At 42.0% G+C, this 19,116-nt stretch overlaps 1 protein-coding gene across 1 annotated transcript in view; it reads left to right on the top strand.

The window, feature by feature from the left end:
- Window positions 1-4,635, top strand: part of LOC147717820 (uncharacterized) — a 108,180-nt gene extending 103,545 nt beyond the window's left edge. The window contains exon 5 of the mRNA XM_086920559.1: window positions 4,219-4,635. Coding sequence (XP_086776685.1) covers window positions 4,219-4,631 — 413 coding nt within the window. The 3' untranslated portion in view covers window positions 4,632-4,635. The remainder of the gene's footprint in view (window positions 1-4,218) is intronic.
- Window positions 4,636-19,116: the final 14,481 nt, after the last annotated feature.

Here is a 19,116-nt window from a genome sequence, read left to right as displayed (position 1 = left end):
TACAGAAGGTTGAGAGTCCCATGAATTTCCTGTTCGCTGAATTCCATCACAATGGAGAGGTTGGTCCAGTCTGCAAAAAACCTGTCAGTGATGGGGAGGAAGTGGCTGGCCCAGTAAGATAAGTGGAGGTCTGAGAACCACAATCCGCCATCATAAGGGTGCAGCACACATTTGTGGAAGGAGATTCGGGGCTGGCCTCCGGTCCAAATAAAGCATACTACATCAGACTGTAGTGTACGGAAAAATAAGGTAGGGATAGGGTATGGGTAGTTTTGTTAGGTATAAAAAATCTCAGCAGTGAGACCATCTTAAATTAGCTATCAGCGTTTAATGTAGGTTGAGCTCATTCTAACTAAAGAAACATGTTGGTGATGAGATAGGGCCCAGTGTTGAATCAAGTAACAACCTGCAAATGTGTTATCCACCTAAAAAGCACAACATAGAAAGATTTCATTATGTTATGTTATGATGGTTCATGCTGTATAGTGCATGGGGTGCTAGACTTGACTATGACAATATAATAGCACCCAAATAAACATTCAAAATCAAAACCATAAATTATGAATAAGCATTAACAACAAAAATACATTTTCACAAGGTTTACCTCAAAAATCATGGCAAAAGTCGAAATTAGTAATACATGCTACAAGAGAAAACGAATCCTAAAATCTAACACAAAAAACCTAGGGAATAGAACAAAGTGAGAAGTATCCCAAAGAAATGGAAAAATAAATCTGACCATATTTCTTTAGAGCTCACTGGGGAAACATGGCACAATATCTGAAAATAATACCTACAGAAATGACTGGTAAATAGGTCACCTTTGCAATCAGAAATAGGAAACTAATGAAAATGATTAAAATAAAAGTACTGTAAAATTGTTGGGACTTGGGCATCTCCCAGTAGCCTAATTTGGAAAATTTGATACATATATACGTCATGTGACTTTCATTTTTAATGAAATTACGGAAGTCTAAATACTTGACCGGGACCAAACTTCTACCAACCTGGAAGTGGTTAGCACAAGACCAAATATTTCCAGTGTGAGCAGAATGTTCAAGAAAATGTCAGCTGAAAAAGCACAGATCATAACAATCTGAAAGTTGTGGCCGTGTTTGGAACCCATGAGCTTGGACACAATTATGCTGAAGTTCCCAAATATCCAGGTTCATTTACTATAAACACAAACAAAAACACAAATAGAAACTTCAAAGCAGTCCCAAGTCAAACCACAATTGCTGTATGTCCAGTGTTTGGATTTTGTGGGGTTCCCTTGTCTCATATACATATTGGGAGTCTGGAATCCATGGTACTTCCAACACCACACCTCAATCTGGCAAACACGTTTTGCCTGTGAGTAAATGCCCAATGCATCTGGAATCCAATTTGATCATGGAACGGATCTTTTCCAACAGATGAATCTAGGTCCAATTCATCATTTAGTCTCTACACCATAGGTAATGGGATCTTATGTATCACCTACATCAAAACTTTAACGGTGAACAAGCGACTTTTACTGTCTTTTAAGTTAAAAGGCCTGCTTTAGAGTTTGGCTGATAAGTTACTCCATCACAAACATGAAGGATATCTCACCCGCCTCATTACAAGTGACACAAGATATATATTACACTTGTAACAAGGCAGGATGGCATTCATCTTCTGTATGTTCATATCTTCATTCATATTGAAGGCGCAGGAGAATGCCTTTAGGAAGCAACTAAAAACTTGGATCTATGGTTTGTCGGATGGTTTTGTAATGGCGGCCATCTAGATTTACTTTTGTATTTGTTCACTGTCTTAGCGCCAGGATGCTCCTTTCGGAGCAACAGTTAGCGCTTTATAAATACCACATACAAATACAAATACATATTCTCACTTTTCTTTACAGTTCTTCTTCATTGTTAATATTTCATTCTTAAGTTTTCCTTCCATGTTTTTTCCCTCCATTCTTGTCTCATGTTTCCTGATTCATTATTTTCCTCTCACTCATGAATGCTTCCTACCTCTCACCAGGTAAGTCTCTTGCTATTCTGGTGGGCTTATCTTATTCATTATATCACTTTGTTTTCAATTTTAATAATAATAATAAATAATAAAGGGGCTTATAAAGCGCTTGGTGACGCCGTCCCGGCGTGTCCCCGCGCTGAGGAGATGGAGACAGAGAGAGGCAGAGACAGATCTACAGAGTGAACAAATGTGTTTTTAACAGCTTCCTGAAAATAGTTTCTGTCCTGGCCAGTCTAATTGCTATGGGAAGGGCATTCCATTGATTGGCTGCTAACACTCGGAAGGAGCGTCCTCCCATTCTGGCCCTCTTTATACGAGGTACTTTCAAAAGACCCATGCCCAAGGAGCGGAGTGCTCTATTGGGCATATAAGGGATGGCTAGGTCCTTCAGATAGTCAGGGGCTTTCTGAGTGATTATCCTATAGCAAATAAGAAGAGCTTTAAATAGGATTCTTTTCTTTATAGGAAGCCAGTGAAGGGCCAGTAGAGTGGGTTTGGATGCCGTTCTTTTAGGAAGTCTGAGAACTAATCGTGCTGCCGTGTTTTGTAACACCTGGAGTCGCCTTATGTTTTTCTCAGTTGTTCCTAGTAGCAGTACGTTCGCATAATCTATGCGGGAGGTGACTAACGCTTGGGTCATAGTACGCCTAGCCTCCAAGGGCAGAAGGTCCAGCGTGCGATTTAAGGTCTTCATTATCCCAAAGCATTTCCCTGCTACTTTGTTGATATGGCTCTCAAAAGAGAGTTTGGGATCCACCCAAACCCCCAGATTTTTTGCTTCCCTACCAGGGATAGGTGTAGGGCCAAGGCACGAAGGCCACCAGTCCTGAGTCCAACTGGTATCCTTTCCCCCTATCACTAATACCTCAGTTTTCGAGCCGTGGAGCTTCAGGCAGTGTTGGTTCATCCAGCCTGCAAGCTCCTGCATACATGCTTTAAAATTGGCCGCTGCTAAAGTGGGTGTCTGTGATAGGGAGATGAGCAGCTGAGTATCATCGGCATAGGATACTAATTCTATGCCGTATGATTGCACCACATCTGCCAGGGGAGCCATGTACAGGTTGAACAGGGTGGGGCTCAGGGCAGAGCACTGAGGCACCCCCTGTTCTAAGGCTATGCTGTCAGAAAGACACATGCCTCTCTGCACCTGAAAGCTGCGTTCAGATAGGAAGGCTTTAAGCCAGCCCAATGCCGCCTTGGTGACCCCAGCACTGCTCAGACACTGTAGCAGGATGGAATGAGCCACAGTGTCGAACGCAGCGCTGAGGTCCAGCATAATGAGAGCCATTGTGTGACCTTCATCCGCTCCAATCCGCAGAGTTTCGGTCGCTCGCAAGAGGGCAGTCTCGGTCGAGTAGTTCTTCCGAAAGCCAGATTGGGAGCTATGCAGTGCCTTATTAGCTTCTAAGTGATCCATAAGCTGAGTATTGACTATTTTTTCGGTCACTTTAGCAAGAAAAGGTAGGAGGGAAATCGGCCTTAGGTTCTCTAAAAGGTCCTGGCTTACATTAGGTTTCTTTTTTATTGGCAGCACTATCGCCTGCTTCCAGTCATTACAAGTGACACAAGATATATATTACACTTGTAACAAGGCAGGATGGCATTCATCTTCCCTCCCATCTGCTCCCTTTTCAACTTCCCTTATGCTTCTGACTTGTATTCCTTCAAGCTTCTTGCCTCCTCCCACTTCATTTGCTCCCAGTTTAGTTTATTCTTCCTCACTTCATGCTTCCTGTACTTTCTTGCTAGCTTTAGCCAGTTTCAATGTTGCTTCCGTCCCCTTGATTAATGCTTCCTCTTCCTTCGCACATTTTCAGCCCTCTGTGCTTCTTCTCCTCCATCTTTATGCATCTATCTATTCTTTATTGTCTTTATTCCATTTCCTTTCTTAGAATTGCTCTGGATTCCTACCCCTAGCTCCCCACCCCCTCTGCAAGTGATACATGGTACCTTCAGATGACCATGTGCTTTATCAACCCTATAAATGAAATAAATCATAACAGCAAGCACACAAATACTACAACTGACCCTCTGGAACCTCTAAGGTCAAGAGAGGTGTTCACATTTAAATAAAGACTACCACAATGCAACCCAGGGGAGGTGGGATAGAATACTTTTCACTGGTGCCTGATGCAGGATATGTTAATTGCAGTTGTGTAAGTGTAATTGTGCCACTGATGTGACAAATCATTCCTTTCTCTCCCTGATCAGTCAGCGATGTGCCGCAGAAAAAGACTTTACTGTGGAACCTGTCCCATACATTCTCCTACAACAGAAGCATCTTGTACCGGGATACAGGAAGTATTGTCTTTGTGGAGCCCGGCTTCTACCATGTTTACTCACAGCTGACCATCATAGTCACCACAAATGGGACATTCGGATACCGGCTCAAGCAGAAGACGCCACATCTCGACCATCGTGTTACTCTTGGATCCACCGTAGCTCAGGGCACTGTCTCCCAGAACATAGCTCTGGCCCTTAGTGGGGCCTACTGTTTTGAGGCTGGCACAGAGATCTATATCGACATCGAACATCCTAAAGATGTCCAGCCAGACCACTCCAAGACTTTTTTCGGAGCCTTTCAAGTTAGCCCTGCTAGATCCTGCTCTAAAATAATAACATAGAAAACAAATGGGAAGCCTTGGAAGCCTGCATGTGAGGTGGAGACAATCATATCTGAGAGCTTGGGCAGGTAGGCCACATTTAAGTTGGTGTCAGATAGACTGGGCTGAGTATAATGACAATGAGTTATAATGACAACCATGGTCTGCTGAGCTGCTTCTTTTGAGGTTTACTGAGTAGCTTGCTTCAAAATTATACGGCGTTCTCCTGTCCAAAAAAGGGGGTGTACATGATCACCATGTGATAACGCCTTTCCAAACAAGAAAGCTTTCCGACTCAATACTCAATAATTTTAATTTTTCATGAGGGCTTGGATGCATGTGAATTGACATCTCCAATTTGGAAAACGTGACTTTATGGGGTTCCCTAGGCTCATATATAAAATTTTCAGAGCATCTCTGACAGTGGTGATCAAAATTGAATGTTTGCCAAAAAAACAGGGATCATACCCTTTATGCTTGCCATGGAGGTTCTCGGAATGTGGGCAACCGAAGGATTTTAGATGGAAAGGGGCATCTCACAGTGGGCGTCAAAGACCTGAGTGATGGCTACAGCCATTTAAAGTGGTCACTAGGAAGCTGTTCCCGGGTCCTAGCATTAGAGTTCCCCACTCGTTTCTTCACCTAGATGTGCTCTGACATCATCCACCTCTTTCATCACACCTGCAGGGCACCTCTTGCCAGAATGAACCAGAGAACACTGTGGAAACCCAAGACCTCAGTCTAGCGACTGAGAACCAGGTGGGCTATGCCAAGTGAATGGCGCCCAGCAAATAGCCAGGTCAGCACAACCTGCACTTCTCCCTAAGCAGAGAGGTCTTCACCCTACGTGCCTTTCCTTACGATTCTCTTGGTAGCTTGAATTGTCTTTTTATTTTTTTTCAATGCGGTGCTTGAAGGTGCCCATGAGTGCAATGTGCGTTAGATATTTTGATGTTTATAATATGTGATTATCTAATATTAATTAATAATATTATATAAGTATTGTATTTATTTTCCTGATGTTGGTTCTGAAAGAGCACCAAATGAAGCTGTTGGTTTAACTGCTGAAAGGCAGACTAGTCTTATGCCCAGAAGAAAGATTGTGAAATAAAGAGTTTCTGTGTTCTCAAAAACATAGACTGAAAATGTATGATTTTTGAGTTGATGAAGTCCTCCCTTTAGAAGGAATCAATATTAGGGGTGTGAAAAGAGTGTTTAGAATCAATTTTCAACCTGTTCTTGAGTTCTCCCATAAAGGAGTGACTTCAACAGAAGGCCCTCATAATGGGCCTGTTTAAGAGTTTGGTGCTGTGGGGCAGGACCGCCCGCTGCCACGCCACCAAAGGCGTTTGCGCGCCACCCGCCATATCATGACTTTTTTAGTCACATGAAATAGGCACCGCAGTGGGACCGTCAAAGGCAGTAACTGCACAGCATGGACTGGTACAGTCCATGCACACCAGGTACTGGGGTGCCTGCACACAGGGAGGCACAATATGTGCCCCACTGCCTGCACCACAATGCCCTGAGGCAATTGGGGGTCCAATGTGCCCTGTAGGGCCCCTTTTGTTTCCTCTTCACCATGATTTTCATGGAGGAGGAAATGCCATGAAATCCGTGGCGGAGAGGAAACTCGTAATATGTTTGGCGAGACCGCAGCGCTGCCACCAAGCATATTGGGGCCTGAAAACCGCTGAACCACTGCCAGGGATCTCTGAACCCGTGGTTGCGGAGGTGCAATGGCGGTCCGACTTCCCTAGTTGTATACGGGCGGTTGGAGGATGTACCACCAGATTCGTAATGAGTGGCCTCTTAACTCTTAAAGGACTGGTAGCATAATTTACTATCACATCTCTATATTTTTACATGGAGATTGTGCCCGCTGTAAAGAGCCCAAAACTTTCGATTAAAATCTAGGAAGAAGGAGGATTTATTGCAGAACCAGTCGCAGGATTACTGATTCCTCAAGAAATGTATACTTTTAGGGTCCACTTGTATTCCCATGGAAACTGCGGCCCTACTAGTTTCCCAGGTATCGTAATAATGGCCAAAAGAGGTTGATGGAATGTTTGAATTAATCTCAGCCATTGATAATTAAACTTGGCTACACTCCATTCTATCGTGTTTTAATTCATCTGTGCCATTGGAATGTATGATGTTACAACGCATACATTTACAACTCATGCACTTACAACGCAGTTTTTACATCGCAACATCCACTACAACACATTCCAAGACATCACATGACCCTACATCGCATTTTTAAAAACTACCTTTACAACACAATCCATTACATTGCATACTACCTTTACAAGGCATACCATTACATTGCATTTAAGGTAAATATTGGATAGTATGGGGGTAAAAATTACTATTCTAACTCCAGGGGGTGCAACAGTAGAGTAAGTGTTGGATAGTGTAGGGGAAAAAATGACTATTCTAACTCCAGGGAGTGCAACAGAAGGGTAAGTGTAATATTGTGTAGGGGTTAAAAATTACTATTCTAACTCCAATGGAATGCATTGTAATGGTATGCGTTGTAAGGCCTGCGTTGTAGTGGCATGTGATGTAGTGTCATGTGTTGTAATGGTATGTGTTGTAATGCCTGTGTTGTAGTGTCATGCCTTGTAAAGGATGTTGCGATGTAATGCCTGCGTTGTAAGTGTAGTTCGTTGTAATGGCTGCGTTGTAAATGTTGTTTCCCTTGGATCACTGACAGAATATCGAAATCACAAATATCGACCTACAAGAATATCGAGTCAACAATATCGAAGGCAAAAATATCGACATCCTATCTACAACATGGTAAGTACAAAAATATCGAAAATTTAATATCGATGTAAAAAATATCGATGTTAAAAATATCGATATTTTTTTAAATATATATAAATGTAAAATTAAGTATATAACACTAATAAATAAATTATACATATTTAAAAGTATCTAAAAATGTTTAAAATTAAATAATTAATACATATATATTACTAATACATTAATTAAATATATACACTAAATATATAATATATAAATACAGAACAATAAGTATTAATACTTATTTTACTAATTTATAAATTAATAAAATATATTCTAATTTACTAATTAACATTTACAAACATAAAACAATAACATAAATAAAATGTAAGTAATAAAAAATGAAAAAATTTTTTTTACAATTAATTATATAAAACATTGGATAACATAAGGGTAAAAATTACTATTCCTACTCCAGAGAGTGCAACAGTAGTCAAAACTGACCCTGATCCCTAAAAATACCCCTTTACCCAAAAACTGAAAACTGACCCTGAAGCCTAAAAATACCTTTACCCAAAAACTGAAAACTGACCCTGAACCCTAAAAATAACCCTTTACCCAAAAACTGAAAACTGACCCTGAACCCTAAAAATACGCCTTTACCCAAAAACTGAAAACTGACCCTGAAGCCTAAAAATACCCCTTTACCCAAAAACTGAAAACTGACCCTGAAGCCTAAAAATACCCCTTTACCCAAAAACTGAAAACTGACCCTGAACCCTAAAAATACCCCTTTACCCAAAAACTGAAAACTGACCCTGAAGCCTAAAAATACGCCTTTACCCAAAAACTGAAAACTGACCCTGAAGCCTAAAAATACCCCTTTACCCAAAAACTGAAAACTGACCCTGAAGCCTAAAAATACCCCTTTACCCAAAAACTGAAAACTGACCCTGAACCCTAAAAATACCCCTTTACCCAAAAACTGAAAACTGACCCTGAAGCCTAAAAATACCCCTTTACCCAAAAACTGAAAACTGACCCTGAACCCTAAAAATACCCCTTTACCCAAAAACTGAAAACTGACCCTGAAACCTAAAAATACCCCTTTACCCAAAAACTGAAAACTGACCCTGAACCCTAAAAATACCCCTTTACCCAAAAACTGAAAACTGACCCTGAACCCTAAAAATACCCCTTTACCCAAAAACTGAAAACTGACCCTGAACCCTAAAAATACCCCTTTACCCAAAAACTGAAAACTGACCCTGAAGCCTAAAAATACCCCTTTACCCAAAAACTGAAAACTGAAAACTGACCCTGAACCCTAAAAATACCCCTTTACCCAAAAACTGAAAACTGACCCTGAACCCTAAAAATACCCCATTACCCAAAAACTGAAAACTGACTCTGAACCATAAATATACCCCTTTACCCAAAAACTGAAAACTGACCCTAACACTAAAAGTACTCCTTTACCCAAAATTAATTAATATTACAATTATATTACTTCCCACCCTATTCCCCTATAAACCCACAACCCGCTCCAGTAGTAAAACATATAATTTACTTAAAAATATACATAAATTATCAATTAATTAATCAATTAATCAATTAAAATAATTAATTGGCAATTAATATTTAATTATAAAATAATTAATCTTTTAAAAATAATTATTTAATTAAAAATAAATTACTTCCCACCCTATTCCCCTATAAACCCACAACCCGCTCCAGTAGTAAAACATATAATTTACTTAAAAATATACATAAATTATCAATTAATTAATCAATTAATCAATTAAAATAATTAATTGACAATTAATATTTAATTGTAAAATAATTAATCTTTTTAAAAAAATTATTTAATTAAAAATAAATTACTTCCCACCCTATTCCCCTATAAACCCACAACCCGCTCCAGTAGTAAAACATATAATTTACTTAAAAATATACATAAATTATCAATTAATTAATCAATTAATCAATTAAAATAATTCATTGGCAATTAATATTTAATTGAAAAATAAATTAATCATTAAAAAATAATTATTTAATTACAAATAAATTACTTCCCACCCTATTCCCCTAAAAACCCACAACCCGCTCTGGTAGTAAAACATATAATTTACTTTTATATTTCTTTAAGTTATAAAAACATATTAAACACATATTATAACAATTACTTTAAATACTTAACTAAAATTTCTAACACATATTAGTAAATCGAAATTACTTACATCGATATATATGCTATCGATATTAGTGATTTCGATATTACTTACATCGATATATATGCTATCGATATAAGTAATTTCGATATTACTTACCTTAGGGTCGATATTCTGGCCATCGATATTCTGGCCATCGATATTCTGTCCTATCGATATTTGCAACTCGATATTAGTGTGGTCGAAATTACTGTAATCGATATTTTGACTGTTTACCGTTTCCCTTGCCATTGCAGACAGGAACCAATCATATGTGAAATGCACAATAACGCTACGGCAATTATCATTTACTCAGATTAATTCAATCGTTTTACACACTAGTGAGAGAAGTACAGTCATTAACCCCTTCTCCGCGGGGGGTTTTCACCTGCTGTGCAGGAGGAGGGGGGCCGCGCGCTGTGCTTGTGACGAGCTTGGCTTGCCATGAGGCACAGTGGAGCTACACTCATGACGAGCAGAGCTCGTCACGACCACACCCGTTTTGGAACGCTCAGCGCAGCGGGGAAATTATCCCGCGTGTGAACGTTCCAACGGTCATGACGAGCTCAGTTCATCATGAGTGCAGCTCAACCGTGCCTCATGACGAGCTCAGCTCGTCATGAGCACGCAACGGGTTAAGCCTGTTCAAATCTCGGTCAAAGGCCCCCTTCTTAGGATGTGAGTGATGAACAGTCTGCATATCCTCCACAGCCACAGAAAAGCATTTTGTGTCTCCTGGGAGCAGGTAGGTTCTTACCCACTCCTTTAAATTAGATCCACTGAAGCCCATCGAAACTTCTCGAGGCTCCAGAAAACCTGCCTCTTCATCCTTAATGGCAGAGAAAAATGTGAAGTATCAGGTACAGATCCATGAACCAAGAGCTTGGTATCACCTTTGTTAGACATTTCAGATCAGATTGCATTTTTGGCATAGTGTATGAAGACAGAAAGGCCTCCTCGATGCTGCAGATGAGAACCACACACTGCTACATCAGATGTCTAAAGGAGAGTAAAAGATGCGAATTATTTGGTACTCAGTGCAGCATATCACATATCTCAAAACCACTGCCGCTGAAGATGCATTACTGGCAGTTGTCTGGTGGAAGCCAAGGTAAAAGAATTTGCACGAGGAGGTGACAGGCTGGACACTTTTATGGTGAAAGTTGTAAGTTCATTGCAGATATTACCCAAGGGTGGTCCTTCCTCTCAAGTCAGTGGTCAACTGCTTAGCAATGCAATTTGTATTCTTGACTCTAAACATAACAAAAAGTTTGATACTAAAGAGTTCATTCTGTGTCTTAAAGACATATCCCCATTCCCTCTAATGGATAACTGACAGAACACAAATTTAAAGTTAATGAGCAAAACTTCAATATATTATGAAAAACTAAAAACTTAAATTCAGCACTCATCTGACATACTCTCTCAAGTAAGCTGGAGCAAGTCAGGCCCTTTGATCCCTAGAACTATCCCCAGAGTCATCTTCATCTCTTACACCAAATCCCCCTTCGTTCATACTTTCTTCTCTTGATCAGCACATATCTTGGTCCTCCATCAACATGAAACTACTGCCCCCTTCATCCTCCTGACTCACATTCTCCACCTTTCTGATTTAGAGCAGCCCTCCTATAATTCCACTTTTCTCCATCTATTAGTAAAACATGAAACATATGCACTTCCTCGACTTTAAACTGACCTTTAAATTTCCCTTGCCTCCCACATACATGTTCCATTTTAACCTTCATCCAAAAGCAATAATCGCTCTTACACTCAAATGTATCTTCACACCAATTCCTTTACCAACCACTTTGCTCTGGGTGTGTAGCACATTACCCTCAGGCTCTACCTCATGTATTACCATTTTCTTTAACCATATAGGCACAAACTTAGGGGCAGATTTACAATAAGTGGCGCATCCCTGAATATCAGCATGGATGCGCCACTTATTGTGCGCCATGCCTCCGCCACCATGGATGCGCCGCATTTACAATGCAGCGCACCATGGGGGCAAAAACGGCACAGATGCGTCACTCATCTGTGCCGTAAAAGTGGCGCATTGCTGGAGTTGCGTTGCAAGCACGACGCTGCTCCCACAATGCACTTGGGGGCCCTATTCTTACAATGCTGCATCAATCCTTACGCCTGCTTCAAGCAGGCGCAGGGTTTTGACACAGCATGGGCCCCAAAGTGACTGAGTGAAATCTATTAGATTTCACTTAGCCACTTTTAGGAGGCGTTCCTGCACCGGAACCCCCCCACTCCCCACGCAGGAACGCCTACTTCTGGCGCAGAGCTTTACAACGTGACACATCTCCTAGATGCGTCATGTTGTAAATACACCGTACCATAGCGCATCTTTTGCGCCGCCGCTGAGTCACAAAAGTGAGGCAACGGCAGCGTAAAAGAGGAGCAAGGGGCTTGTAAACCTGCCCCTTAGTGTTTGTCTTCTGCCCTTTCATACCTATAAAGAGCACTCTCCTGCTACTCTATGGATAGTCGTGCGGTACTCCCAAACTCTATCGCCAACCAAATTATCAACATAAATCCTATTGACTAGAGCCAACTGGATTGCTACTTTGACCATCCTATTAGCTCTCCCCACAATACTGTTCCCTTGATGGTTGTAAAAAGCAGTGCGGATATGACTGATACCACAGAAAAGCAAATGCTCCTAAATCTCATTCGATATTAACTGAGTACCATTATCAGTACATAGGTGTACCCTTCCTCTTTAAATATTCATCTACTGTCACAATAGTGGTTTTCATAGTTTTTTCTCTTAAGGACATAACCACTAGCCACTTGAAATTCACTAGTACCAATGCAAATCCCATCTTTCTCCTGAGATGTAGCAGTTGGCCAATGAAGTCTATACACACTAACTGGGACCCTCACTTCCCTAACATGGGACTTCAAACCTACTAAAAATCATGTTCCACCTTCTTTAAACTCCGTACAGTGCTCGACCGATGATGATGATACATCACCATCCATTCCTGGCCACCAAAACCCAGCTTTCAAACTCCTTTTAGTCAAAGTTTGGCCTAGATAGCCCTCATGGCCTGAGTCTAGGACTTTTCTGTGTAATCCACCAGGAGGTGCAAACTTATCTTCCTTCATGAGAAAATTGCCACCATACACTTTCCCTTCTGCCACCATTTCTAACTAGTACAAGCACTTCATCCAGATCAGCACCATTAGCCATTTAGTTTTTTCCCTCTTCACACATCACTGCACCTCCATTCCAGTCAAACAACATCACTTACATTAACTTTGACACATTCCTTCTCTTTTGCTTGCATAGCATCACAATCCATGTCTTCCCAGTCCACTGCGAGCAGAGACAAACCAGCATCCTCAACATTTCTCCACCCAAGAATGTGTTCCCTTTATAGTGATATTCTTTGAGTTGTGCGGCTAGACTGGCCAACCTTGCCAAATACTTGCCTATTCCTCCAGGTGATTAGATCTTAAAGAGAGGCTTGTGATCAGTGCGAACCACTACAGGAAGGACACAAATCAAAGTCCTAAATTATTCTAATTCCAAGCTACTGCTAGTGCTTCACACTCCAATGTTGAGCAATTACTCTCTGTTTGGGTCAAAAACCATGAAGCAAATGCCACTATTTTCTCAGTTTTATCATGCAATGCGATAAGATTGATCCTATACGTGTGTGTATAATTTGTATTATTTGTTCATAGTCCTCTGTTTGATATAAACAAGAACCAAAATCCCAACAGATCAGACATTATGTTTGATATGGGTAAAACAGTGTTGTTGTCACTTTTCCAAAAAACACAGTTGATGGACAGAATGTAGAACAATGTCATACATTCACCCCAGTAGAAGGATCTGGGCCTAAATCCATCGTTTTTTTGCACTCCACACCACCCTGGGTTAGACACTGGCTATATGCAAATCAGCTCTGACCCTGTGCCTCATGGGAACAGTCCAGTCCAAACTACCAAGCAATGTCTTTCCCAGACCCAATCAAGCATCCAAGGACCGGTTTCTGGCTATCAGCCTTCATCAGCATGGATAGCTTGACTCCAGTGGTGTGGAGAGCCTGGGACTCACGTCTGAGTATACCCAGCACACTCAGGGTGAAAATTGCAAAAAACACAGTTGATGGACAGAATGTAGAACAATGTCATACATTCACCCCAGTACAAGGATCTGGGCCTAAATCCATCCTTTTTTTGCACTCCACACCACCCTGGGTTAGACACTGGCTATATGCAAATCAGCTCTGACCCTGTGCCTCATGGGAACAGTCCAGTCTGAACTACCAAGCCATGTCTTTCCCAGTCCGGAATCAAGCATCCAAGGACCGGTTTCTGGCTATCAGCCTTCATCAGCCTGGATAGCTTGACTCCAGTGGTGTGGAGAGCCTGGGACTCACGTGTGAGTATACCCAGCACACTCGGCGTTAAAATTTCAAAAAACACAGTTGATGAACAGAATGTAGAACAATGTCATACATTCACCCCAGTACAAGGATCTGGGCCTAAATCCATCGTTTTTTCGCACTCCACACCACCCTAGGTTAGACACTGGCTATATGCAAATCAGCTCTGACCCTGTGCCTCATGGGAAAAGTCCAGTCCGAACTACCAAGCCATGTCTTTCCCAGACCGGAATCAAGAATCCATGGACCGGTTTCTGGCTATCAGCCTTCATCAGCCTGGATAGCTTGACTCCAGTGGTGTGGAGAGCCTGGGACTCACGTCTGAGTATACCCAGCACACTTGGGGTGAAAATTGCAAAAACACAGTTGATGGACAGAATGTAGAACAATGTCATACATTCACCCCAGTACAAAGATCTGGGCCTAAATCCATCGTTTTTGTGCACTCCACACCACCCTGGGTTAGACACTGGCTATATGCAAATCAGCTCTGACCCTGTGCCTCATGGGAACAGTCCAGTCCGAACTACCAAGCCATGTCTTTCCCGGACCGGAATCAAGCATCCAAGGACCGGTTTCTGGCTCTCAGCCTTCATCAGCCTGGATAGCTTGACTCCAGTGGTGTGGAGAGCCTGGGACTCACGTCTAAGTATACCCAGCACACTCGGGGTGAAAATTGCAAAAAACACAGTTGATGGACAGAATGTAGAACAATGTCATACATTCACCCCAGTACAAGGATCTGGGCCTAAATCCATCGTTTTTTTGCACTCCACACTACCCTGGGTTAGACACTGGCTATATGCAAATCAGCTCTGACCCTGTGCCTCATGGGAACAGTCCAGTCCGAACTACCAAGCCATGTCTTTCCCAGACCGGAATCAAGCATCCAAGGACCGGTTTCTGGCTATCAGCCTTCATCACCCTGGATAGCTTGACTCCATTGGTGTGGAGAGCCTGGGACTCACGTCTGAGTATACCCAGCACACTCGGGGTGAAAATTGCAAAAGACACAGTTGATGGACAGAATGTAGAACAATGTCATACATTCACCCCAGTACAAGGATCTGGGCCTAAATCCATCGTTTTTTTGCACTCCACCCCACCCTGGGTTAGACACTGGCTATATGCAAATCAGCTCTGACCCTGTGCCTCAAGGGAACAGTCCAGTCCGAACTACCAAGCCTTGTCTTTCCCATACCGGAATCAAGCATCCAAGGACCGGTTTCTGGCTATCAGCCTTCATCAGCCTGGATAGCTTGACTCCAATGGTGTGGAGAGCCTGGGACTCACGTAGGAGTATACCCAGCACACTCGGGGTGAAAATTGCAAAAAACACAGTTGATGGACAGAATGTAGAACAATGTCATACATTCACCCCAGTACAAGGATCTGGGCCTAAATCCATCGCTTTTTTGCACTCCACTCCACCCTGGGTTAGACACTGGCTATATGCAAATCAGCTCTGACCCTGTGCCTCAGGGGAACAGTCCAGTCCGAACTACCAAGCCATGTCTTTCCCAGACCGGAATCAAGCATCCAAGGACCGGTTTCTGGTTATCAGCCTTCATCAGCCTGGATAGCTTGACTCCAGTGATGTGGAGAGCCTGGGACTCACGTCTGAGTATACCCAGCACACTCGGGGTGAAAATTGCAAAAAACACAGTTGATGGACAGAATGTAGAACAATGTCATACATTCACCCCAGTACAAGGATCTGGGCCTAAATCCATTGTTTTTTTGCACTCCACACCACCCTGGGTTACACACTGACTATATGCAAATCAGCTCTGAACCTGTCTCTCATGGGAACAGTCCAGTCCGAACTACCAAACCATGTCTTTCCCAGACCGCAATCAAGCATCCAAGGACCGGTTTCTGGCTATCAGCCTTCAGCAGCCTGGATAGCTTGACTCCAGTGGTGTGGAGAGCCTGGGACTCACGTCTGAGTATACCCAGCACACTCGGGGTGAAAATTGCAAAAAACACAGTTGATGGACAGAATGTAGAACAATGTCATACATTCACACCAGTACAAGGATCTGGGCCTAAATCCATCATTTTTTTTGCACTCCACACCACCCTGTGTTAGACACTGGCTATATGCAAATCAGCTCTGACCCTGGGCCTCATGGGAACAGTCCAGTCCGAACTACCAAGCCATGTCTTTCCCAGACCGGAGTCAAGCATCCAAGGACGGTTTCTGGCTATCAGCCTTCATCAGCCTGGATAGCTTGACTTCATTGGTATGAAGAGCCTGGGACTCACGTCTGATATTTACCCAGCACTCTCGGGGTGAAAATTGTCACTTTTCCCACACAGAGTTGTTACCTTTCCTTAACAGTATTCTCGGCATTTACATATTGTCCTGAAAACTCTCTACAAACTTTACATAATACTCTATGGGACAGATGTACAACCCTTTTTTGCAGCCGTAAAAGGGAGATCAGCCTGTTTGTCACCGCAAAAAAGGTTCCAGGCATGGACAAATGCTATTTTGCGAGTCACTGACTCGCAAAATAGCATTTGTGACTCTCGCTATTAGAAAGGGGTGTCCTTTCCTAATAGCGGGTCCCCATGCCATGAACTGTTGTTTTGCGACCACATTTGCGGTCGCAAAACACTTGCAGTTTACCACCTACTGCAAGGGAAGGGGTCCCCAGGTGACCCCTTCCTCTTTGTGAGTGTATTCGTAATTATTTTTTAAGAGCAGGCAGTGGGCCCTGGGACTACTATTTGCCCTTAAAAAATTTAACTGAAATGTTTTGTTTTTCTTTTTTAAATGCATCCCGTTTTCCGTGGAGGAAAACGGACTACATTTAAAAAAAAACTGCTTTATTGAAAAAGCAGTCACAGACATGGTGGTCTAATGACCCCAGCAGGCCGCCATCCCTGGGAGTGCTAGCCATTCCCAATGGGGTCGCAAATTGCGCTTGCCTCATCAATATTGATGAGGCATGCAATTTGCGGCCCCATTGGGAATCGCAAACAGTGTCTGAGACACTGTTGTACATTGCATTTAGAGAGTAGCAAATTAAGAGTCGCAATTTGCGACTCGCTAAATGCAAGCGTCAATCATCTGGCCCTATGAGGCCAAAAATTATTTATCTGTTGAAGATAGCGTAAGTCTTATAGCCTCCAACCAATCAGCTTTATGTTTGACTTCTGCATCAGACAAGATATAAGCATTAAGTTTTGTTCCTCCACAGTCTTGCCAAATACGATTATATAGTCTTGAAAGTACTAAGAGCCATATTATCAAGAACGGCGATAACATTATCACCACTTTAGCGGCAGGAAACTGCCTCTAGAGCAGTGATAATGGGCTTGATAATATGCACTTGTGAATTCCCATAGAAGTCCAGGTTCACACCAGAACTAGGGCTTCTATGGGAATTCGCAAGTGCATATTATCAAGCCCCTTATCGCCGTTCTTGATAATATGGCCCTAAATATTATTCAATGCTCTTAAATACATTGGAAATCATTCTTTGGAATACACTTGCATCCTGTGTGCGAAATGAAAGGTCCCTCTATGGTTTTAGATCCTATAAAATGTTTTGAATTTTTATGGAGCCAAATCTAAAGGCAGGCACTCTTAAGATCGTGTTTCGAGAAGCATATCCTCCCTTTAGCTAAGTAGCAAAACAAGCCAATTAATGTTTGGCAAGGGAAACTGCCAACAACTATGTTCTGGTCACACTGCGCAGGTCTACACACAGCCTTAATTTCTCATTAGCCTTTTCAGAAATATCAACAGGGAAAATACAACTTGAGTTGTGCAACAATTACTAATTCACATATGTGCTTGTGCTGCTGTACTTGTTGTTGTTTCTTAAAAAACTGATCAATAAAGTAAAAAAAATACAGCTTGAGGTTTACAATCGTTCTATAAACCCTTCATTCCACATGCCCTTCAACATGCTCTTAACCTCATCACACTCAATCAATGGTGTCCTTCTCAACTTGTGCTGAACAGGTATGGCATTTGGTTTTAAACAATTTTATGCACATACCCTTTCACCCCCATAATCCCTTCTCAGAAATCTCCCCTAGCACTATTCATGAATTAATTAATGGTAGTCTGGTGTCCTAGGATTAATTATTATGTGAAGGTCATATTGGGGGCTCATACAAGAATTGGCAGACCATCCTCTGCGACATACACTTATCTAAGAATTGCCCTATCTTGAAAGGATACCTAATAAGCTAAAATTTCAATCTTTTCACACTGTTAACTTCCTGAGTTGATGTCTTTCGCCGTCAATTCCGCCCTTGCCAATTCATAATAGAATAGGTTCTATAGTGTACATTGGCCTAGAACCAACCAGCAAGTGAGCCCTCTTTCCATTGAAGATAAATTCAGCCTTAGATCATGTATCAACTCTTTAGACATGTTCACAAATTGGTACTTCATCAACAGTTCTCACAACCTTCCTAATTACTCGTGTACTGATTACAACCTCTGTGGTTGAGTGTTAAATTTATTCCTGGACATTTCTATATTTGTTTCCTCAACAATCCTATCTTCAAGTCTTTTCCACTCTTCCTCCTAGGTATCTGCTATTAGTTGACCATCAATGTCCAGGCCAATAGGTCTAAACCTAAATATATGAAGTAGTAATAAAGAGTAGTGTTTTTTTCCGGCTCAGCCCGAAGCCTCGTCCATCCATCACCTCGATATAGTTATCTTTTTTTATTTCAAAATATTTTTATTGAAAGTAAATTTTCCATATACAAAAGCAAAACATTCGTAATACTTGTACTGTTCTTGCAATGTTGCGGCCTGGCGGGGCCTGAGAGAGAGAAGAAAAGGAAGAGAGAAAGAAAAAGGAGGGTGGTCACTGCTCCAGATAGGCGTCGAGAGCTTCCCACATGTTATCTTTGGCAGTATGATTCGCCGTCTTTTGCTTGGCAGTGATATTGTCTGCCCCCCGGAGGAAGGTTACCCAATTGAACCAGCGTTTGAAGGTGGCTTTGCTGGTGTCCTTCCAGTTACCCAAGATCGTTTTCACCGCAGCCGTCAGAAGTACATCGACCAGGTCTCGTACTTCTTTGGACTGAAGTTCTGTTGCTAGGAAGGCAGTGGCTATCCCCGCTAGTCCTCTTTGTGTCTTACTTCCCGTGACTGTGTCT

Source organism: Lissotriton vulgaris, chromosome 5 (assembly GCF_964263255.1).
Source record: "Lissotriton vulgaris chromosome 5, aLisVul1.2, whole genome shotgun sequence".
In the NCBI taxonomy this organism is placed as follows: Eukaryota; Metazoa; Chordata; class Amphibia; order Caudata; family Salamandridae; genus Lissotriton; species Lissotriton vulgaris.
Note: the sequence above shows the minus strand (reverse complement) of the source record. Positions and strands in the feature narration are given on the sequence as shown.